The sequence below is a fragment of the Hevea brasiliensis genome, chromosome 12, assembly GCF_030052815.1.
Source record: "Hevea brasiliensis isolate MT/VB/25A 57/8 chromosome 12, ASM3005281v1, whole genome shotgun sequence".
In the NCBI taxonomy this organism is placed as follows: Eukaryota; Viridiplantae; Streptophyta; class Magnoliopsida; order Malpighiales; family Euphorbiaceae; genus Hevea; species Hevea brasiliensis.
In genome coordinates this window covers 19,640,513-19,663,619 of record NC_079504.1, presented here as the reverse complement: position 1 = coordinate 19,663,619, position 23,107 = coordinate 19,640,513, and the positions used below count along the sequence as shown (strand labels likewise).

Below are 23,107 nucleotides of genomic sequence, written 5' to 3'. Positions count from 1 at the left end.
AGTGCACCAGGGTGATGATACCCCACATCACCAAAGGCCAGATGGTAAGCGCGCTACCAGATATTAGATAGCTTCCTCCTCCTTCACAGATATCAATGCATATGATACTAATGCAAACCATAAACTGCAATGATGCATGACTTGACAATGCAACCTAATACCGTGATAGTCCACACGGCGGGGCGGATAATGTAAACAGACATCGCACGTGTACCAATTCGAAATAGAAAATCAATTTATACAAATCAATCAAAATCAATAAAAAATTTAGATAGCAAATAATAACTGATAGCACAATTCCAATAGTGTATTTCAATAGTTTCAGAGAGTCAATAAAATAAAATCAATCTCAAATCAATTCAGTGTAACACATCGGTAAATTTTATAGTCAAATATCAATCAATATAAATACATTAAAGGCCTGTTCTCAGAATCCTAATGGGTCTAATGCAGAGATAGTTGACAAAATCAATTATTTAATCAAAATCGAAATAAAATTCAATAATAAAATAAAACTCTAGAAAATCACATATAAAATAATTGTTAAAATATTGATTTAAAATTTCATTTAATAACAAACTTAATGCTAAGAAATTTTAAAAGGGACTAAAACGGTGTCATGTACTATAATTACCACTCACCTGGAATCTCCAAGACAGTAGTTATTTTCAATTAAAGAGAGACAATTTCAGCTGACAGAATGAATATTTGAATCTCCTACATACCCAAAATATAAAAGAAAAATATTAAATAATAATAAAATAAAATAACTTTAATATATATATATATATATATATATATATATATATATACACACGCAGGGACGTATTCAGTGGACGTGGACGTGGACGTGGATGAACAGGGGACAATGACAGACAATGGTTATATATATATATGATTCGGTGAACACGAACAGGGACGAATTCATAGGAATTCGATGGATATATATATATATAAAATCTAAATTCAATGTTATTATTAATCATGATCAACCCAATTCAATACCAATGGTCAAAGAGAAAATAAATTTCTAAAGTAGTTGTAACAAATCAAGAGAAGAAAATAAAATCAAATTTACCCATTATTGAATAAAGAATGAGAATTTTTACCTTGAAAACAGAATCGAAGGTGATGAATAGAGAAGGAAAAATTTAGGGATTTTCTGTTGAGAGTATTTGATAGGAAAAGGAGGTGACAATCAAGTTTTGAGAGCAAAGTTTAGCAGAAGAGATGATTAGGGTATATATATATATTTCAAGGGTTCTATTAGGTGTAGAATGGGATAAGAGTTATTATTGAACTGGGTTGTTCAGATTGCAGATATATATTTAATTTTAAAAATAATATATATATCTAAAAATAAATAAGCAAACCATCCAATAAAATATATATATATATGTATTTTTTTATATAAATATATTAAATTATTGTAAGCTAATTAAAATAAAATAATAACAAATAATAATTATATATGGGTTTCCACATACTTCCCCCCTTAAAAAAAAATTCGGTCCTCGAATTTAAATAGACAAAATTCTAACCTGAAGAATCAAATAAGTGAGGATATTTTGCTCGCATTTCAGATTCTGCCTCCCATGTGGCCTCACTACTTGAGTGATTATGCCACAAGACTTTGATCAAAGCCACTTCCTTAGATCGGAGTTTCCTAATTTGTCGATCTAAAATCTTTACTGGTTGCTCCTCATATGACATATCATTCCTAAATTGCATGGTTTGAGGTTGTAAAACATGAGATGGATCTGGTACATACTTCCTAAGCATAGAAATATGGAAAACTGGATGTACATGTGCAAAACTAGGTGGAAGGGCTAAACGGTAAGCAACTGCTCCAATTCTCTCCAAAATTTCAAATGGACCAACAAAACGAGGGCTAAGCTTCCCTTTCTTCCCAAACCTCATGATTCCTTTCATAAGGGAAACTCTCAGAAATACATGATCACCAATCATAAATTCTACATCTTTACGCTTAGGGTCAGCATAACTTCTCTGTTGACTTTGAGCAATTAAAAGTCGATCACGAATTAGTCGAACTTTCTTTGAAGTTAATTGTATCAACTCTGGTCTAGTAAGCCTTCTTTCTCTAACTTCATCCCAACAAACCGGTGACCTACACTTTCGACCATATAATGCCTCATATGGAGCCATCTCTATACTTGCCTGATAACTGTTATTATAAGCAAACTCCACTAAAGGCAAATGATGATCCCAACAGCCACCAAAATCCATAACGCATGCACGAAGCATGTCCTCTAATGTCTGTATGGTCCTTTCTGACTGTCCATCCGTCTGAGGGTGAAAAGCAGTACTAAAGTCTACTCGTGTTTCTAAAGATTCTTGGAATTTCTTCCAAAATCGAGAAGTAAACTGAGTACCACGATCAGAGACAATGGAAACTGGAACTCCATGAAGACTAAAAATCTTGTTTATATACAACTGTGCAAGTTTAGCAAAGTCATATGTAGTCTTCAAAGGAAGGAAATGAGCAGATTTTGTCAATCATCCACTATCACCTGCATTGCATTGTAACCACCTCGTACTAGGTAAACCCACAACAAAGTCCATGGCAATATGCTCCCATTTCCACTCGAGAATAGGCAATGGTCAAGTAACCTAGATGGTCTCTCGATGTTCGCTTTAACTCACGACAAGTCAAACATTTAGCAACAAAGTCCGCAATATCCTCTTCATGCCACCCCACCAATAATGCTCCCTTAAATCACAAGACATCTTAGTTGAACTCGGGTGTACTGTAAAGGTAATGGTGTGCCTCCTCCATGATTTCTCTTCTCAACTAATCAACATTGGGGACACAAAGTCTAGTGCCATAACGAAGAACTCCATCATCATTCAACATGAATCCTTGAGCTTGGTCTTGATGAATATTATCTATAATCTCACACAACTAAGAATCCCTCTTTTGAGCAAAATTTTAATTCGATCAATCAAGATAGGCCTAACTCGAAAATGTGCTAAGAATGATCGAGCTATGATTTCAAACTCTACTCCCTGATCTAGCAACCCATGTAATTCACTAATCAGAGGCCTCATCTTGGTAGATATATGGGCTAAACTACCAGAAGACTTCCCGCTTAGAGCATCACCACTACATTAGCTTTTCCAGATGATATCAGATGGTGCAATCATAATCCTTCACAATTCTACCCATCTTCTTTGCTTAAGATTAAGATCACGTTGGTCAAAGATGTATTTGAGACTTTTGTGGTCGTGAAGATTTCACAAGTCTCACCATACGATAGTGTCTCCAGATTTTCAAAACAAAAATTATCGCACCATTTCCAAATCATGAGTTGGATAATTCGCCGTGCCTTTTCAATTGACGAAGCATATGCAATAACCCGCCCATGTTGCATCAAAACACATCCTAAACCAATCCTAGAAGCATCACAATATACTACATAACCCCGATCCGGATGGAAGGGCTAACATCGTGTCAGAGTTAAACAAGTCTTAAGCTCCTCAAAACTTTTTCACAAGCCTCGCATCACTGAAATTTCACATTCTTCTGTGTCAATTTAGTTAAAGGTGCTGCAATACGAGAGAAGTCTTGAACAAACCGTCTATAATACCCTGCTAAACCCAAGAAACTACGAATCTCTGACACAGTTGTGGGTCTAGGCCAATGAAGCACTGCCTCAACTTTCTTCTTATCAACGCACACCCCATCCTTCGATACTGTATGGCCTAGGAAAGCCACACTATCTAACCAGAACTCACATTTTGAGAACTTGGCATATAGCTTGTGTTCTCGTAAGGTCTGAAGGACAATTCTCAAATGCTGCTCATGCTCCTCCTTACTCTTTGAGTACACTAGAATGTCATCGATGAACACTATAACAAATTGATCTAAGAAAGGCTTGAAAACTCTATTCATGAGATCCATAAAAGCGGCCGGAGCATTGGTAAGACCAAAAGACATTACAAGAAATTCATAGTGTCCATACCTAGTCCTAAAGGCCGTCTTGAGTATGTCTTCTTTCTTGACCCTCAATTGATGATACCCAGATCAAAGATCAATCTTTGAAAAATACTTTGCACCTTGAAGTTGGTCAAACAGGTCATCTATACGTGGAAGAGGATACTTATTACGCACAGTTACCTTATTCAATTGCCTATAATCAATGCACATTCTCAAAGACCCATCCTTCTTCCGTACAAATAACACAGGAGCACCCCATGGAGAAACACTAGGGCGTATAAACCCCTTATATTTTAGGTCATTTAGTTGCTGCTTGAACTCCTTAACTTCTGCGTGTGCCATACGATAAGGTGGCATATATATGGGCTCAGTACCAGGAACTAAGTCTATAACAAACTCTTCCTCTCACTCCGGGTAAACCCGATAAATCTTCCGAAACACATCAGAAACTCCTTAACCATCGCAACATTCTCCAAACCTGCACCTTCTACCTGAACATCTCTAACATAAGCTAGATACCCTTTACACCTCTTTCGCAATAATTGTCTAGCACTCACTACGGAGATAAGATTACTAGAGGCTATATTGCGATCTCCCTGAAATTGAAATTCTGCCTCCCCAGGAATTCTAAAGAGTACAACTTTATTATGACAATCCAATGAAACGTGATAAGTGGCTAACCAATCCATGCCTAAAATCACATCAAACTCAAACATATCCAAAGAAACAAGATCTGCAGCTAATTCCCTATCTCCAATGTGCACTATACATCCCCTATACACCATATCAGTGTCTATTGCATCCCCCATAGGTGTTGATACAGATAAAGGATACTCTAACAAAGTAGGTGGTGTATTAAATCTCATGGAAAAGTATGGAGAAACAAAGGAATAACTGGAACCAGGATCAAATAGTACTCTAGCATCAAATGAGCAAATAGGAAGTGTAATCACATCATCGTGATTAGATGCCCGAGCATCCTCACGAGTCAAAGCAAAACCCTAGCTTGACCTCTACCACTGCATGCCCGTCCCCCGAGTTTGACCAAATCCTCTACCACCAGAACCTCTACCACCCTGACCGCGACCACCAAAACCCTGACCTCTACCACTATACTGTGAAACTGGTTGAGCCTGAGAGGGAGCAGAATGTGTTGCTTGACCAGCACCCTGAGTTGTCTCACTAGTAGGACAGTCCTGTCTATGGTGTCCCAGCTGTCCACAACCAAAGCATGCTCCAGTGACCCAATGACAAGTGCCCTTATGTGGCTTACCACAATGCTGACAAAGAGTGGTAATAGGCTCAGTGCTAATTTGGTTATACCGAGCATTCCCTGCATGTGTCCTCCGCCACGCCCCCGACCAACCTGCATTGATGTGCCCTATTGCCAACTGTAGACTGAGAACCCTGCTTATTATCCTGATAAGAACCCTGATGACTTTGTCCTCTGTTAAGTTGATTACCTTGACTATCTTTCTTAAACTGCTTGCGCTGCTCACGAGCCCAACGTTCATCATCATACATCTCCATCTGTCTAGCCCGATCAACCACCTCCTCATATTTAGGTAGTCGTAAAGGAGCTACACGATCAATTAGCCTGTCTCGTAAGCCCCTTTCAAACCTGCGAGCTTTCTTCTCCTCATTTGGAATCAAGTGTTTACCAAAAAGGGATAATTTGGTAAACTTCATCTCATACTCTGTAACTGTCATTTTACCTTGCTTCAAGGTTTCAAACTCCAAAGCCTTAGCCTCTTAAACACTAGGAGGGAGAAATCGCTCCAAGAAGAGAGAGTGAAACTTAGGCTAGAGGATAGAACCTTCAAGTCGCCCATTTTTCTTAGAGATATACCACTCACGAGCAACTCCCTTAAGCTGATTTCCTGCCAACATCACCATCCTAGCACTACTGCAACCCATAGTGTCATAACACCTCTCCATGTCATCTAGAAAATCTAAGGGATCAGCTAATGCATTCTCTCCAGTGAATTCCTTTTGTTTTAGCTTGAGAAAGTCTGTAGAGTCAAGGAATCGAGCCCTATCCTGAGCTGGTGCTGAAGTAGAGCCAACCACTGGTTGCTGTGGTTGAGTTGTAAGGTACTCAGCTATAGTATTAACAGCACAATTCACTGCATGCAATCCCACTGCCAGATCTGCCACAGTAACTTGACCAGCCCTAGGTGCTTGAGATGCAGTAGCTAATTGGAATGGTTGTGCCCCAGTCTTAGCCATAGGCGTCTGTTCAGATGTCTGATTAATAGTTTGAGGTGGTACCTCCCCTGTTGGATCAAGGTTTGCACCATTAAGACCCTTGGCCCTAGTTCTCCTCTTACGCCTAATGCACTGTGCACCTATTCATTTTAATAAACAAGCATTAAATTTGAAAATGTGAGCCAAATTAAGACAGGTGAAAAAGTATGAAGGACGCAGATATCTGAAGCAATGATAAACTGAAAAGACGTTAAGGATCCTATACTCCACAAGTTTACTAGACCTCAATCGAGCTCTGATACCAACTTTGTCACGACCCAAAATTACGAATCATGGATCGCGATAATTTAAGTATTCTTAAATCATGCAAGCCTTATCAGAGTATCTTGAATGAATATATTGTCACTTACTAATCCCAAAAATAGACAAAATCCAAATAAACAAAATGTCAATAAACATCATAAATATCCCATAAGTAAATCATGAGTCTCTACATATTTCAAATAAAAATTTAAACTGCTCAATAAACTAAACTAATTATTAGCCCGAGAAAACATGAATTCGCATACCATGAGAACAAAATCAAAGTTGTCCTCTCCGTAAAATGGATCAATATTTGGATCACCAGAATTCTACCGATCCAAACAGATAATGCATGAGAAAACGTGGTTTGAGCTAGATGCTCAATGAATGATAATTATAGCACACAACGGAATAGGAACAGGCAGACGCTTAATTAATTTCACAATAAATTTTCTATTCAATAAAATCATGCTCATGCTGTCAAAATCATTAATAAAATAACTTCATAAAACATATATATAAAAGAAATTCATCAATAAAATTTTATGGTACAGTGCACCAGGGTGATGATACCCCACATCACCAAAGGCCAGATGGTAAGCGCGCTACCAGATATTAGATAGCTTCCTCCTCTTTCACAGATATCAATGCATATGATACTAATGCAAACCATAAACTACAATGATGCATGACTCAACAATGCAACCTAATACCGTGATAGTCCACACGGGGCGGATAATGTAAACAGTGACATCGGGCATGTGTACCAATTCGAAATAGAAAATCAATTTGTACAAATCAATCAAAATCAATAAAAAATTTAGATAGCAAATAATAACTAATAGCACAATTCCAATAGTGTATTTCAATAGTTTCAGAGAGTCAATAAAATCAAATCAATCTCAAATCAATTCAGTGTAACACATCGATAAATTTTATAGTCAAATATCAATCAATATAAATACATTAAAGGCCTGTTCCCGGAATCCTAATGGGTCTAATGCAGAGATAGTTGACAAAATTAATTATTTAATCAAAATCGAAATAAAATTCAATAATAAAATAAAACTCTAGAAAATAACATATAAAATAATTGTTAAAATATTGATTTAAAATTTCATTTAATAACAAACTTAATGCTAAGAAATTTTAAAAGGGACTAAAACGGTGTCATGTACTATAATTACCACTCACCTGGAACCTCCAAGACAATAGTTATTTTCAATTAAAGAGAGACAATTTCAGCTGACAGAATGAATATTTGAATCTCCTACATACCCAAAATATAAAAGAAAAATATTAAATAATAATAAAATAAAATAACTTTAATATATATATATATATATATATATATATATATATATATATATATATATATATATATGATTCGGTGAACACGAACAGGGACGAATTCATAGGAATTCGATGGATATATATATATATATATATATAAAATCTAAATTCAATGTTATTATTAATCATGATCAACCCAATTCAATACCAATGGTCAAAGAGAAAATAAATTTCTAAAGTAGTTGTAACAAATCAAGGGAAGAAAATAAAATCAAATTCACCCATTATTGAAAAAAGAATGAGAATTTTTACCTTAAAAACAGAATCGAAGGTGATGAATAGAGAAGGAAAAGTTTAGGGATTTTCTATTGAGAGTATTTGATAGGAAAAGGAGGTGACAATCAGGTTTTGAGAGCAAAGTTTAGCAGAGGAGATGATTATGGTATATATATATATTTCAAGGGTTCTATTAGGTGTAGAATGGGATAAGAGTTATTATTGAACTGGGTTGTTCAGATTGCAGATATATATTTAATTTCAAAAATAATATATATATCTAAAAATAAATAAGCAAACCATCCAATAAAATATATATATATATATATATATATATATATATATATATATGTATTTTTTTTTATAAATATATTAAATTATTGTAAGCTAATTAAAATAAAATAATAACAAATAATAATTATATATGGGTTTCCACATTATCTGGCAATTACTAATTATTTGCTTTCAGGGTTTATCTAAGTGTCTTAGATGTGGTTCTAATCCTCTTAATTGTCCGGACCGACACCGATCACCAAAACAGTAAAATGTATCAGGCTATGCAAATAGGGGTGTTACATATGATGCGTTCGGGTTGGGTTTAAATTTTACATATTAAATATCTATTACTCGAATTTGTTTATATAAATACTTATTTAAATATAAAATATATTTAAATTTGTAACAAAGTTATAAATTTGTAATAAATAAAATAGTTGTTAATGAATAGGATTATAATTTCATATCTATTTATATAAATGTAAATTTTTTTATTTAATTAAATAGTTAATCTTTGAATAATAATTTTATAATTATGTTAAGATTTTTTTGTTTATCCTATTATTCTTCCCTCCCTCCTGCACATATATAATTAAAATAATTTTTTTTATATTATAAGTTTGTAAATATTTAGAACAATTAATAAAATAAATTAGTAAAAGTTAGATTTAGTGCTTAAGGTTTTTATTAATTTTATTATAATAAATTAAATACTTTTTTAATGAATTAATAGTGTTAAGATTATAGAATTATTATGTTAGAAATTATAATAAGATTTTTTTTGTATAAGTAGAATTATTATTACATTAATATTAAAATTTTAATTTATATTTGTAATTAAAATTATTTATAAATTTAACAATGAATATATTTTACTAAAAATTATTATTAACAAATTAATAAGATATTGTTTTTTTTTTAAAACTTAATATTCCCCTTCACATACACACGCTAACTTAATGGAATTGACTAATTGACAAAAGACTACAAAGCTGAAGTTGAGTCAATAAATTAATGAAGAGTTGCTTTAGAAATGTAGTGCCTCCCAGTTTCCTTTCACTTTTCTCTTGATCCTATCTGCATTAAAAGAAGTGATAACTCTCTTATATACATTAGAAAAGTAGTGTCTCCCAGTTTCTTCTCACTTTCCTCTTGATCCCGTCTACATTAAAAGAAGCAATAACTCTCTTATATACTTTAGAAAAGTAATGCCTTCCGGTTTCCTCTCACTTTCCTCTTGATCCCACTTGCATTAAAAGAAGCAATAGCTCTCTTATATACTTTAGAAAAGTAGTACCTCCTAGTTTCCTCTCACTTTCCTCTTGATCCTGTCTGCATTAAAAGAAGTAATAACTCTTTTATATACTTTAGAAAAGTAGTACCTCCCAGTATTCTCTCACTTTCCTCTTGATCAAGTCTGCATTAAAAGAAGCAATAACTCTCTTATATGCTTTAGAAAAGTAGTGCCTCCCAGTTTCCTCTCACTTTCCTCTTGATCCCATTTGCATTAAAAGAAACAATAGCTCTCTTATATACTTTAAAAAAGTAGTGTCTCCTAGTTTCCTCTCACTTTCCTCTTGATCCCATTTTCATTAAAAGAAGCAATAACTCTCTTATATACTTTAGAAAAGTAGTACCTCTCAGTTTTCTCTCACTTTAACTCTCTTATATACTTTAGAAAAGTAGTGCCTCCCACTTTCCTCTCACCTTCCTCTTGATGTCGTCTGCATTAAAAGAAGTAATAACTCTCTTGTATACTTTAGAAAAATAGTACCTCCCAGTTTCCTCTCAGTTTCCTCTTGATCCCGTCTGCATTAAAAGAAGCAATAACTCTCTTGCATACTTTAGAAAAGTAGTACCTCTCAGTTTCCTCTCATTTTCCTTTTGATTCCGTTTGCATTAAAAGAAGTAATAACTCTTTTATATACTTTAGAAAAGTAGTGCCTCCCAGTTTCCTCTCACTTTCCTCTTGATCCCATTTACATTAAAAGAAGCAATAACTCTCTTATATTCTTTAGAAAAATATATTTAAAAAATATTAAAAATTATATAAATAAATTCTTTAGTTCGATTCTAATTTGATTCTTGATAAAGAATTAAAATCAAACTAAAATAATAAATACAATAATACAAGTTCATTTTGATATAATTTGCTTTTTATAGTAATGAGCTTTTTTGTTTTAAGTTTCGGTATAGTTTCTCATTTGATTCGAAACTTTAGGAATCGGGCTAAGTCCTATCGGTTAAAGTATTTTTATTTTTTATTTTTATTTTTTTAATTTGATTCTTCTACAAGAGTTGTCCTTACGAGGGAAAATTTGACAAATTCTAATTCTCTGTTTGTGTCAGCATTCCGCATTTATATATATCATTCTCATCGAAACTTCCTGTAAGCTATAGTCAATAATTATAACTTAAAAAGTATTTAGGCCTCTCTTATATTTACCTTTTTTTTGTTCGTATTTCAAAGAAGGTAGAAAAAAATATCTGAAGAATATATGCAGATAATTCAGGGATGGCAATTTGTCAAATTTTTGTTGATATTTCTTTTGAACAAAATCTAATAGAATAAATTTAATAATATATAGGTCCTTTTGTAAGACTCTACAAAGGAAACCAAAAATTGGAGCAGAAATGTAAGTCTTTTTATAAGACTAGAATATAGGTTCTTTTATAAAACTTTAAGAAGAAATAAAAAAATCATATTTGCTTTCATGTAAAATATATTATTTGTTTATAATCTATTTTTTATGATTTATTTTAAAAAAAATATATATATATATTTTTTTAATTTTCACTTTATTTGCATGAATATATGTAAATATATTATCCTGATGTGCCATATTGCCATTTGTTCCCCTTTCTTTTTACTTTTATGTGCACTAAATTTTTTTTAAAGCTTCTATTTGAATAAATAATTTACAAAAAAAAAATTCAATTAAAATATCCATCTTATTAGTACAAAACTTTTTGCTCTCAATTTTTTTTTAGTTATATATAATTTTTTTATCAAATCATAAATCTTTCTATTCATATTTTTATATTTGTTATTATTTTTATATATAATTTTATATAACATTATTTAAAAATTTTAATAAATTGAAATTTTATAACAAAGAAGTATATATCATAAATATTTTGGTGAAAACTTAAATTATATAATTTAAAAATATATTGTTATACTTATACATTATATATTAATTTTATTCTTTAATATAACTTTAAATACTTATATATTTAAATAATTAGATGATAACATAAAACTTATTTAAATAGACAAAATTTTAAAGTAAATGAGCATTAATATTTGATATTATGATATTTTATTATCTTTTAATGCAGAAATCAAAATTTATTTTATATAAAGTCTAAATGATTTTTACGAATAGTATGTTTAATTTTTATAAATTTATAAATTAAAATATTTTATTGATGAAAAATAATTTTTTTTGAAAATAGGACTAATAAATAAAAAAATTTAAGAAATTTTTTTAATTTTATTTAAAATTTTAATTTTATTAATTTTATCAAGATTATAAAATTAATGTTAGTTTTATTCTGTCTAATTAAATTAGTCAAAATTCAAATGATATTCTAATAATTTTGTAATTTTTTCGATAAAATTATTTTTTAATTTATTATAGCTGAAAATAATTAAAGAATATAAAAATATTTTATTTTGAAATTAAAATAGTTAAAAAATTTATATATATAAATTCTAAATTTGGTTAAAATTATATTTTTGTCGGTATCAATAATTTTTTTTAAAAAAAATAGCTATAAATTTATAATGAATAAAGTAGTTGTTATATTTGAATTAAATTAAAAATTTAAATTCTCTGAATGCCCAGTTAAAGCTTATTCATTCAAAATATTTTTTTTAAACAAAGTTATAAATCTGTAACAAATAAAATAGTTATTAATGAATATGATTATAATTTCATATCTATTTATATAAATGTAAATTTTTTATTTAATTAAATAGTTAATCTTTGAATAATAGTTTTATAATTATGTTAATTAAAGAGTTAATTTATACTAGTAATTTTATAATTATGTTAAGATGTTTTTGTTTATCCTATTATTCTTCCCTCCTTCCTACACATATAAAATTAAAATAAAATTTATTTTTTATATTATAAATTTGTAAATATTTAGAACAATTAATAAAATAAATTAGTAAAAGTCATATTTAGTGTTTAAGGTTTTTATTAATTTTATTATAATAAATTAAATAATTTTTTTAATGAATTAATAGGGTTAAGATTATAGAATTATTATATTAAAAATTATAATAAGATTTTTGTATAAGTAGAATTATTATTACATTAATATTAAAATTTTAATTTATACTTAAAATTAAAATTATTTATAAATTTAATAATAAATATATTTTACTAAAAATTATTAGTAAACAATTAATATGATATTGTCATTGTTAAAATTACAAAGCAAAGTAAATTATGTTACTAAAAATTACGAACCACGATATAATATGAATTGGTAACAATTTATAAATATAAATTTACATATACATCATGATAAATATATTTTATCGGTATTTTTGTAAATAACAAAAAGAATTTTTTTCAAACCTAATATTCCCCTTCACATGCACAGACTGACTTAATGAAATTCACTAATTGACAAAAAGACTGCAAAGCTGAAGTCAAGTCAATAAATTAAAGAAGAGTTGCTTTAGAAAAATCGTGCCTCTCAATTTCCTCTCACTTACCTCTTAGATTTCATACGCGTTAAAAGAAGCAATAACTCATCAATCTCATCAATCGATTGTTCAAACTTATCATAAATTCGATTATTATTATTCGAAAAATACTAACACTTATTTAATTTTATATATTTTAAATAATAAATTGCATAAAAATTTATTTTTATTAATAAATTATATTTTAAAAATTTAATAATTTTATAAAATATTTAAATTCTATTTTATTGAAAATAAAAATATAAAATCAATCTCTACTTTTTTAAGGTTTAATTTCGTTTCTACCGTCTAAATTAATCATTAACTTTTTGTAATTATATCCCCTAGTGAGAACTTAATTAACAAATGAAGGACTCCACAACTGCATACTTAATGGTGATAGAACAATATATGGTGCATAATTAATTAACTATAGATTATAGTTACTTGAGTTTAAGATCTTATAATTAAAATCTCAAATTATAGAGGACTCTACAACTGCCACAAAAGATATACAATGGAGACATCAGGTTTATGAACCCACCTTCTCTTTCTAGTATCCAGTTAAATTATTTCTATTTTTTGATTTTATACTACAAAACCCACCTTTTCTATCTTGTATCCAGTGAAATTATTTCTATTTTTTTTTTAATTTTATACTGCAAAAGTTGTCCCCATGAGAGAAAATTTAAATATTTCTTAATTAATGAGGCGATTGGTTCTTTCGCGTAAGCCCCTCTGATGTTGATGGGATTCCAACTGTTTTTAGCTCTGCACCTGTATAATATAAAAACTAATTATGGAACCTTTAAACTTTCCAGCCAAGAACTTAAAATGCCAAAATGATAATAAAAAACTTCACTCAATTTCTGGAAAGGACTTGATAATTAAAACCTTAATTTCTGGGAAGTATTTGATAATAAAAACCTTACTTTAAAAATATTTGTTAATACATTTATTTCCTCTACATTTGTATTTGTATGAAATGATTCATGACCTGTAGTTTTAATCTATACTCATGCATATATTAAAATTATATATCAAGTTGTTAAAATTGTATATGTTCTTTCTCTATTCTTTTATTTATTATCATGGACTTGTTACATTGTCTGTTCATCTTATTGTTTTAGGCCTGAATCCCAACTATGTGAAGAAGTCGCTGACAGCATTCTGAAGAAATTGTATCCCATCTCGTTTACTGCTTCTACTAGCTTAGTTGGGATTGATTTACATGTTGATAAAATCAAATCATTGTTATGCATTGACCCAACAAATGTTCGGGTAATAGGAATTTGGGGAATGGGTGGTATTGGAAAGACCACCATAGCTGAAGTTCTAGTTAGTCGAATGTATAATCAATTTGATTGCTTTTGCTTTCTTCGCAATGTTAGGGAAAAATCAGAAAAATATGGGCTAGTTGATTTAAGAAAAAGCTTTTTTTCGGAACTCTTGGGGATTGAAATTAGAAATCTAGAAATGCTCAGTGTGGTACCCACTTTCATTAAGGATTCACTTAATAGGAAGAAAGTTCTTGCTGTTCTTGATGATGTTAATGATCCAGAGCAACTAGAAGCTTTAGCTATAAATGATGATGATTGTTTTGGTCTGGGAAGTAGAATCATTTTAGTAAGTAGAGACAAACAAGTCCTTAGCAGTGCTGAAGAAGTATATGAGGTTAAGGCAATGAATTATGGTGATGCTCGTCAGCTGTTAAGTATGAAAGCCTTCAATCAAAAGCATCCTCCGGTGGAATACATGGAGTTGTGTGAAAGGGTACAAGCTTATTGTAAAGGTGTTCCATTAGCTCTCAAAGTTTTGGGTTCTCATTTGCGCCGCAAGCCTACTAAGTTTTGGGAAAGTACATTGAATAACCTGAAGACACATCCTAAATGCGAAATTCAGAATGTCTTAGAAATAAGTTATAATGATTTAGGTCCAATGGAGAAGAGGATATTTTTAGATATTGCATGTTTCTTGAAAGGAAATGGCAGAAATTGGATAGAAGATGTACTAAAAGATGGTGATTTCACTGCGCATTCTGGAATAGAACTTCTAGTGGATAAGTGTCTTGTAACTGTTGTGAATTACAAGTTAGAGATGCACGATTTGATAGTGGAAATGGGTCAAGATATTGCTCGGCGGAAGGGTATCATATTATGCAATTCTAATGACATCTGTGATATGTCGACCTCAACTAATAATGAGGTACATATATATAAAACATTATGATATCATTTAAAAGAAAACTACAAAGTATTTCTTTGCAAAGTATTGATATATAACTTCCTCTTTCTGTGTGATATTGATTGTTAGGCAAATAAAGTTGAAGGCCTACTTTTGAACGTGTCTGAAATTGGAAGGCTAGATTTGAATGATTCATTCTTCTCACGGATGCCCAACTTGAGATTGCTCAAATTTTACAGGGATTGCTCAAATTTTACCAAATTCAGATTTGAATCAAATTTAACGGGGATTGCTCCAAGTCTTCCTTACAAGTTGAGATTACTTCATTGGGAGGAATTCCCTTTCAAGTCTTTGCCATTAAATTTTTCCATGGAAAACCTTGTCCACCTCATCATGCCACGTAGCGAAGTTGAAGAGCTCTGGAATGGATCTACGGTAAGCTTTACATATATATATTTGTCTTTGTTTTCATTTTTTCCCTTTATAATTTCATCAATTAAAAATTTTATTGCTAAGCCCCTAGATTTAAACAAAAAAAAAAAACAATTTTAGAGTTCACCAATCTAAAAATTTTAAGATATTTTAAGTAATTTTTTTCTTATCATTTTGTAAATAACTTACTGAATTTATTGAATAGAAAATCTTAGGATTAACTATAATATAGTCATAATTGTATATTATTGAGTAAAAGTTTTGTTAACAAATCTTACATTATTCATATCATATGTGGTTAATATAATTTCTTTTTTTTTTTCCTTTAGTAAAAGGCTGACCATTTAATTTAATTATTAGAAAGTTTCTCTACTACAAATTATAATCTAATCCAAAACTTAGTATGTATAAGAGTAATAATTAATTAAGCTTTAAAGGAAAAATATGTTTATATAAATAATTAATTTAATTGAAAAATATAAATTAAACGAACATATTTATCTTTACACATAATAATAATAATAATAATAATAATAATAATTATTATTATTATTATTATTATTATTATTATTTACTTAATTAAAATTTTAATTTTAACTAAAGATAAATTTTACTTCGAAAGTGCATATTAAAATTATGAAAAATGGATAGGAAAAAAATGATATAATATTTTTATGTTATTATGAATGATAAAAAAATTATGAAAAATTATAGTTATGCCACTGACTGTCTATATATGGGCTTTCTGAGAATTTATAGTTAAAAATTATTTCGTGTATTTGTGTTATGCAGTGTTTGCCAAACTTAAAATCTCTTGATCTTCATTGGTCAAAGCATCTGAAAATAGTCCCTGATTTTTCTATGATGACAAAGCTCGAAAAGATAAATTTTGGTGGTTGTAAGAGTTTGATTGAGATTCCATCATCCATTCAGTGCCTGAAAAGACTCGATTCTCTTTATCTAACTTGTTGCAAAAAGTTGAGAAGTCTTCCACAAATGCCGAGAGGCATAAAATTTTTAAATTTCTCTAAATCTGGAGTGGAAGAGTGGTCTCCGTCATCTATCCAATTTCTTGACAATCTTTCGATCTTAAATATTTCCTTTTGCAAAAATCTTAGAAGTCTTCCAAGAATTATATATTGCAATACTTTTATAAGACTTGATATCAGTTTCTGCCCAAATCTCATCATGTCTCCGCAGATTATGGAAAGTTCAGAAGTATTGCCCTCATCAAATAATGGTATTGTTGAGTTAGATTTGAGAGGATGTAAAATGCTCAACAGTCTCCCAAACAGCATTAGTGAATGGAAATGTCTTGAGACTCTAGATCTCGTTGGCTGTTCAAATCTTGAGAAATTGCCTCCTTTATATGGTTTATGCTCCTTGAAGAAGCTATATCTAGATGGCACTGCACTTGTAGAAATTCCTCCTGACATTGGTTCTTTGTCATCATTAGAATTACTGTCTCTAAGTGATAATCCAATGGAAGAATTGCTGTCATCAATTGGTCGTCTCTCTTCACTTGTTAGTTTGGATTTGCGGAGATGTAAAAATCTTAAGAGTCTCCCAAGCAGCATTTGTGAATTGAAATGTCTTGAGACTCTAGATCTCTGGGGCTGTTCAAATCTAGAGAAATTGCCTCCTTTATATGGTTTATGCTCCTTAAAGAAGCTATATCTAGATGGCACTGCACTTGTAGAAATTCCTCCTGACATTGATTCTTTGTCATCATTAGAATTACTGTCTCTAAGTGATACTCCAATGAAAGAATTGCCGTCATTAATTGGTCGTCTCTCTTCCCTTGTTAGTTTGTATTTGCAGAGATGTAAAAAGCTTAATAGTCTCCCAAACAGCATTCGTAAATTGAAATGTCTTGAGACTCTACATCTCAGGGGCTGTTCAAATCTAGAGAAATTGCCTCCTTTATGTGGTTTATGCTCTTTACGAGATCTATATCTAGATGGCACTGCACTCGTAAAAATGCCCCTTGACATTTTCTGTTTATCATCATTGGAAGTATTGTTTCTAAATGATACTCCAATAGAAGAATTGCCATCATCAATTAGTTATGAATTGATTTGTAATTGCGTAAATGCGCGTGGCACCATTATGGCAGATGCTATCCAGGGAATTAAAGCTAGAAGTTATCCTCGTTTTTTGGTTGGTTTACTCGGAAGCAAAATTCCTGAGTGGTTGAGTGGTGAAGGCCCAGGATCTATAAAAACTTCGTTCCCTCCTGGTTGCTTCAATAATATGTTCCTGGGTTTTGTTTTTTGTGCTATTCTAGAATTGAAGGCTCCTTTTGTTCATGTGGGTAATTTACACTTAACATGTCGAAGCAGTTTCAAAAACAATAATGGCTGCAGAGGCGCCAGATTTACAAGTGAATATTTCTGTTTGGAAAATACCATAGAATCAGATCATGTGATCTTTTGGTACGATGGCCATGGCATTTCATGGCCATCCTCTTTAGATTGGCTCAAACAAAATTGTGACATGGAGAACGAGGCATCATTCTACCTCAACCTTGAGAAAGGGTATATGAGATACTTGGAAGTGAAAAGGTTTGGGTTCCACTTGTTATATGACAAAGTTGAGCTAAACAAATGCAATCCTTACATATGCAGAGAAGCCAATTTTCTGGAGCAATTAGAAGAAACAGCAAATGCCAACAATAAGAGAAGCAGGGAAGACTTCTACTCCAGTAATATCAATGGCAATCAGGAGGTGGAAACACACCCTAAAAGATTGAGGCCAAACTTCTTTATGGAAGTTTTCAAATGCTCAGGATGGGATTAACTACGATGCTACTATGGTTCCTTCAAGTTCTTCATGTGAATTTGCTCCTAAATTCTACAAATTTCTTTGAAATTCGTCCCTACTAATTGTGGATAACTTGGGTTTGCGGCTCTCTTTCCCTGTAAGTCATCTCCATTTTTGTATTTTTACATTCTTCTGATATTTTGACATATGACAATGTTTTGACATTCAAACTCTTACATATCTAATCTAATTAAAATGCTATTAATGATGATTTGAAATTTGAATGAGATTATTCGATTTAAATCAAAAAATTAAATCAAATTAATTTTATTTTATTTATTCAGTTTAATTATTTTTTTTCAGTTTTAATTAAAATTTTAAAAAATTTTCGGTATTATGATTTAGATCGGTTATTAAATTAAAAAACTGACGGCAGACACTTCTCCATCCCCGCATACATCTCTAATTCGCATTCTATTTCTTCTTCTTTTGCCCCTATCACCATCAGCAAGCTGCGTTGACATCTTCCAAATCTGGGCATCAACTTTCTGATCTGTCGGATCTCATTTGTTTTGGGCATCAACTTTCTGATCTGGCGAGTCTTACGAGCCCATCTTTCGCGACTTCAGTGGCGTCTTCCAGACTAACTCTACGCCAACCCCGGCCTTCACCATCTCGCCTGTACGTTTCTAGAGTCGTTTCCGATGCCAACCCTTCTCTATCTCTTGTGATTTTGTTATTTTTGGATGATATTGGTAATTTATTTTGATCTGTAGTGTTGGATTTTCTTTGAAATCTAAAGATTTATGTTTGATTTGTTTCGATTCTTGTGATCTGTAATATTGGATTTTATTTTTCCTTTTCGTTTTTCCTTTCTCAAGAACTGCTTCTCTTATACAACATTTTTTTGACTCTCAGCTTCCATTTCTCTTCTTCACTCAACGATTCAGAAGCCCTATGGTTTTAGTAGCCTCCAATTTCTCCCTCTCTTGCACAAACTTAATTAGCGACTATAAGTCTTCCATTTCAGGTGAGTTGCTTTTATGATCTAATGCTGCATATTCTATTTCTAATTTGTAAAATTTGCTTCTCAAAAGAAGTTTGAATCGCTAGTTGCAGAAACTTAGGCATTTGAATCTTGCTTCTATTATTTAAAATCTGCATAATATGTTATGCTGAACATTTGCTATGTTGTATATGATTGAACCCATATGTCAACGTTACCTTCTTCTGTTGGTGCACCCTCTCCTTCTTGTTTGACCTTTCTTTTTTTTTTGTTCCTTCACCTCTTTGAGAGAAAATTACATGATCTCTTTCCAGGCAATTTGTCTACAATTATAAATTTTTTAAAATTTGTAGCTGGCACCAATAACACCTCAATTATTGTCCAAATGTCCATAGTCATAAAATTACGCATTTGGAAGAAAGGAGTTTTATACGTATAGTTGATTCCTTGACTCTGTTCATCCTTGCTCTTCCTATGCGTATGTAGTATTTAAATTTGTGTACGTGCCTGTGCTGTGATGTTTCTTTCTATGTTTGTCCATGTTATTGTTTATCATGTAGATCTCTTCTTACCATTAGAGAATGTTTAGTGTATGTTTATTATGCTTCACCCTCTTCTGTGGAAAATTTTTGGTGGCTGAAAATGAAGAGGAAAAATAAACTCACAAACCCATTTTGATACTTGTTAAGGTTGTTACCTCCTCTAGTAAGTTTCAACATAGTGCTTCGTGATTTTTCTCTTTGTGGTTATGCTAGTTGAGTTCGTAGGACCATGAAAATTTTCTAGCACTCTTTCTGAGATTAAGTTGGTAAGTGGGGAAAGAATGAATTGCAAAGTAGAAGCAGCTCCTGGGCATGTGTCACTTTAGAAACAAAAATCTAGTCCTTTGCTTTGTACGCTAGTTAAAGAAAAAACAAGTAAAAAATCTTGGTTTTGTATTTGATGATTTTTTTTTTCTTTGATGAAGATTCCAATCCTTTTGCTAGCTATTAAATTATAAACCTTCCTTTAGGCAGCCGTTAAATGATTTTATGTAGCTCTTTCTTTCATCAAAACCAACTTTGAAGGGAGTGTGCCCCTTCTTTTAAGATCTTTGCTTTATTTAGGGTAAGGATCCACAAAAAAAGAAAGAAAAAAAAAATTCATATTGCATTTTCTTTTTACTTCCATTTGATTTTTATTGGACTCTTTGAGGACCAATCTCTTATTACTATATTTTAGTGCTCTTGGCCAAATCCATTTGAATCATACCCTCTAGCCATGATTTTTTATTTGATGCATTAATTCAGTGGGATTATGAATTACTCTGTTTATAAAGCTAAAATCATCAACTTCTTAATTAGTAAACCAATTTATTTGATTGCTAAATTTGTGTTCTATTTGTCCTAATTGTGAAGTGATTTATTCCAGAATTTGTTGAATAATTGACATGTGGGATGGAGAAAACTGGTTTTAACACAAGGATGGATGACAAATTTTAATAAATGATTCAATCGTGTAATTCCCGCTGTCAGTTGCAAAACCATGCAATCATTTGCCAAATCTCAGGTTCTGCTTTCGCTGATCACTAATGCTCACCATCATTGTTGTCCCTTTTTTCCCTATGCTGCCCATCAGCGGTGTTGTTTGTTTGTTTGTTTGTTTGTTCTTTCCTTTTGGCTTGATTGAGGTCCTTAAAACAATTTCAGTATCACTGCTCCTTATAGTCCTAAAAATAATTTATAGACATTAAAACTTATTGACAAATAATCTTCACATGGATATGGATGGTATGGAGTTCATGGAATGGTATAGGAGAATAAAGATTTTTTTTTAAATGGATTTGGATGGTATGGAGTTCATGACAAATAATGTCCAGATTAATTTAATTATATTATTGTTTATGATAAATAATTTTTTTTCCTAATCATCCCATAATACTAGTGTACCTTAATTAAGATATTTTTAGTCTGAGAATTCCGATCATCCATATGCAGTATCATATTTAACAAGAAAAAAAAGATATTTTAATGAATATAGAGACAATTATTCCATTTCAAATCCAATTTAGCTCTAAAAAGAAATTTAATTAAGATGTATAAATTGTTAAATTTTTGGGGAAAGCACAATATAGTAACCTGTTTTTCATGCTTTTTCAATTCAAGGATTGAAGAAAATTTCATGACAAATCGATTATTGAACTATCGCGTCGTTAACAAATCGAGGGAAAAGGGCTAACACCATTAAGTGCACTTATGGGTATGGATACAATTGTTTGAATGAATTTTGAACAAAAATTATTATGAAATATTAATTTGCATATTCATATCTGGAGATTTATGTATTTATAGGAGCTTTGGTATCTAGTGTATCCCACACACCTGTAACTAAATTAGTTTCTTCACCTCTTAGCAAAGTGACATAAAGAAATAATTTCACCTTTAATAAAATTTTGATCTTCTAATTTATTGACATCATTAGCATCTGTAATTTATGAAAATGCTCTGCATTTATGATAAACAGTAGCTTCCACCATTCTAAAATCCTTTTTATTCACATTCATATTCAATTTCTTGCATGGATCATGAAATATGTGTATGTATATTCAACTTTTTTAAGCTAAAGTTTCATCTCTAACATGATTTCCTTTCTTGATGGAGTGTACTTAGTTTATGTTTTCAGAAGAAGAATTGTACTGCTGATTCTTTAGCACATTGAAACTTGTGGCATTGAAATTAAGGCTCTTATGTGAAATTGCATTCTGCAGCTCATTGTGTTCAATTCTGGCCTGATCCTCCAAATGAGATATTGAGTTTCCCCATGGCAGATGCAGTGGTAGTGACTCTATGTTAACTCAGGTTTCGAGCCTGTTCGTTTGTCTATAATTGAGTTTCCTCACAGAAGATGCACTCTAATTTGGTCTCTTTGGAAAAACAGGAACGAAGCGCTTTGGAATTCTAATCAGATTGCAAGCTCTGCTTCCTCCTTCCTTCATCAGTGATTAGCTGCCCAAGTTAGTGACCATCCATCCTATTTTGACTACTCTTCGACAGTTTCTGTGGCTGATTTGTTGAAATGGCACAAGCCTGCTTCGGGATTCTTGAAATGCAATACAGATGCTTTCTCCGGTCTGCATCATGACAAAATTGAGCAGGTTGGGTTCTTTGTGATTGGAGAGGACAGCTGATTAAGGCTTGCTAAATTGAGCTTCTTGGTCCGCCTGATCCGAAAATCACTGAAGCTCTCTCTCTCCAAGAAGCTCATAGCTTGATTGATGGAAGGGGCATGCATATCACCTAATTTGTTAACTTATTCAACCTTGATTGAATGCTGATGTTGTTCCTTATCCAGCACTTATGGATGCCCAGTGCAAGAATTGTTAAGTGAAATCTGCTGTGACTTTATTTGATGAGATAACTAAGTAGGGAATCAAGCCGAATGTTGTCACTTATAAGGCAACTCAAGAATATTACAGTGGCAAGCAGGAAATTTTGTCCATCTTCCATACTTGCAGTTGCGTAAAATGCAGCAATTGTTGTCGTTTTCTATAATAAGATTACTGCCATGTTGTGAATGTTTAAAATGAGAACATGCAATATTTACACTGTAATTTTGGTGCATTTGCATCTAAGGAAAATTACCGGAAAAGTACTCCTGTAATTTTAATATTATTTTAAGTTCAGAATTAGCAGGGTTAATACTGGTGTATTGTTTTTCGCTCATT

The 23,107-nt window shown here is 31.4% G+C and overlaps 1 protein-coding gene and 1 long non-coding RNA gene across 2 annotated transcripts in view; both read left to right on the top strand.

The window, feature by feature from the left end:
- The window catches only part of LOC131171117 (disease resistance protein RPV1-like), a 44,581-nt gene extending 26,147 nt beyond the window's left edge, over positions 1-18,434 (top strand). Inside the window, exons 3-4 of the mRNA XM_058130574.1 lie at positions 15,333-15,638; positions 16,428-18,434. Of these exons, the coding sequence (XP_057986557.1) occupies positions 15,333-15,638; positions 16,428-18,434 (2,313 nt within the window). The remainder of the gene's footprint in view (positions 1-15,332; positions 15,639-16,427) is intronic.
- A 206-nt stretch (positions 18,435-18,640) lies between these two features.
- Positions 18,641-22,186, top strand: LOC131171350 (uncharacterized). Its single transcript, XR_009142021.1, has 3 exons — positions 18,641-19,079; positions 19,317-19,428; positions 22,151-22,186. It is a non-coding gene; the product is annotated as an uncharacterized LOC131171350 (long non-coding RNA).
- Positions 22,187-23,107: the final 921 nt, after the last annotated feature.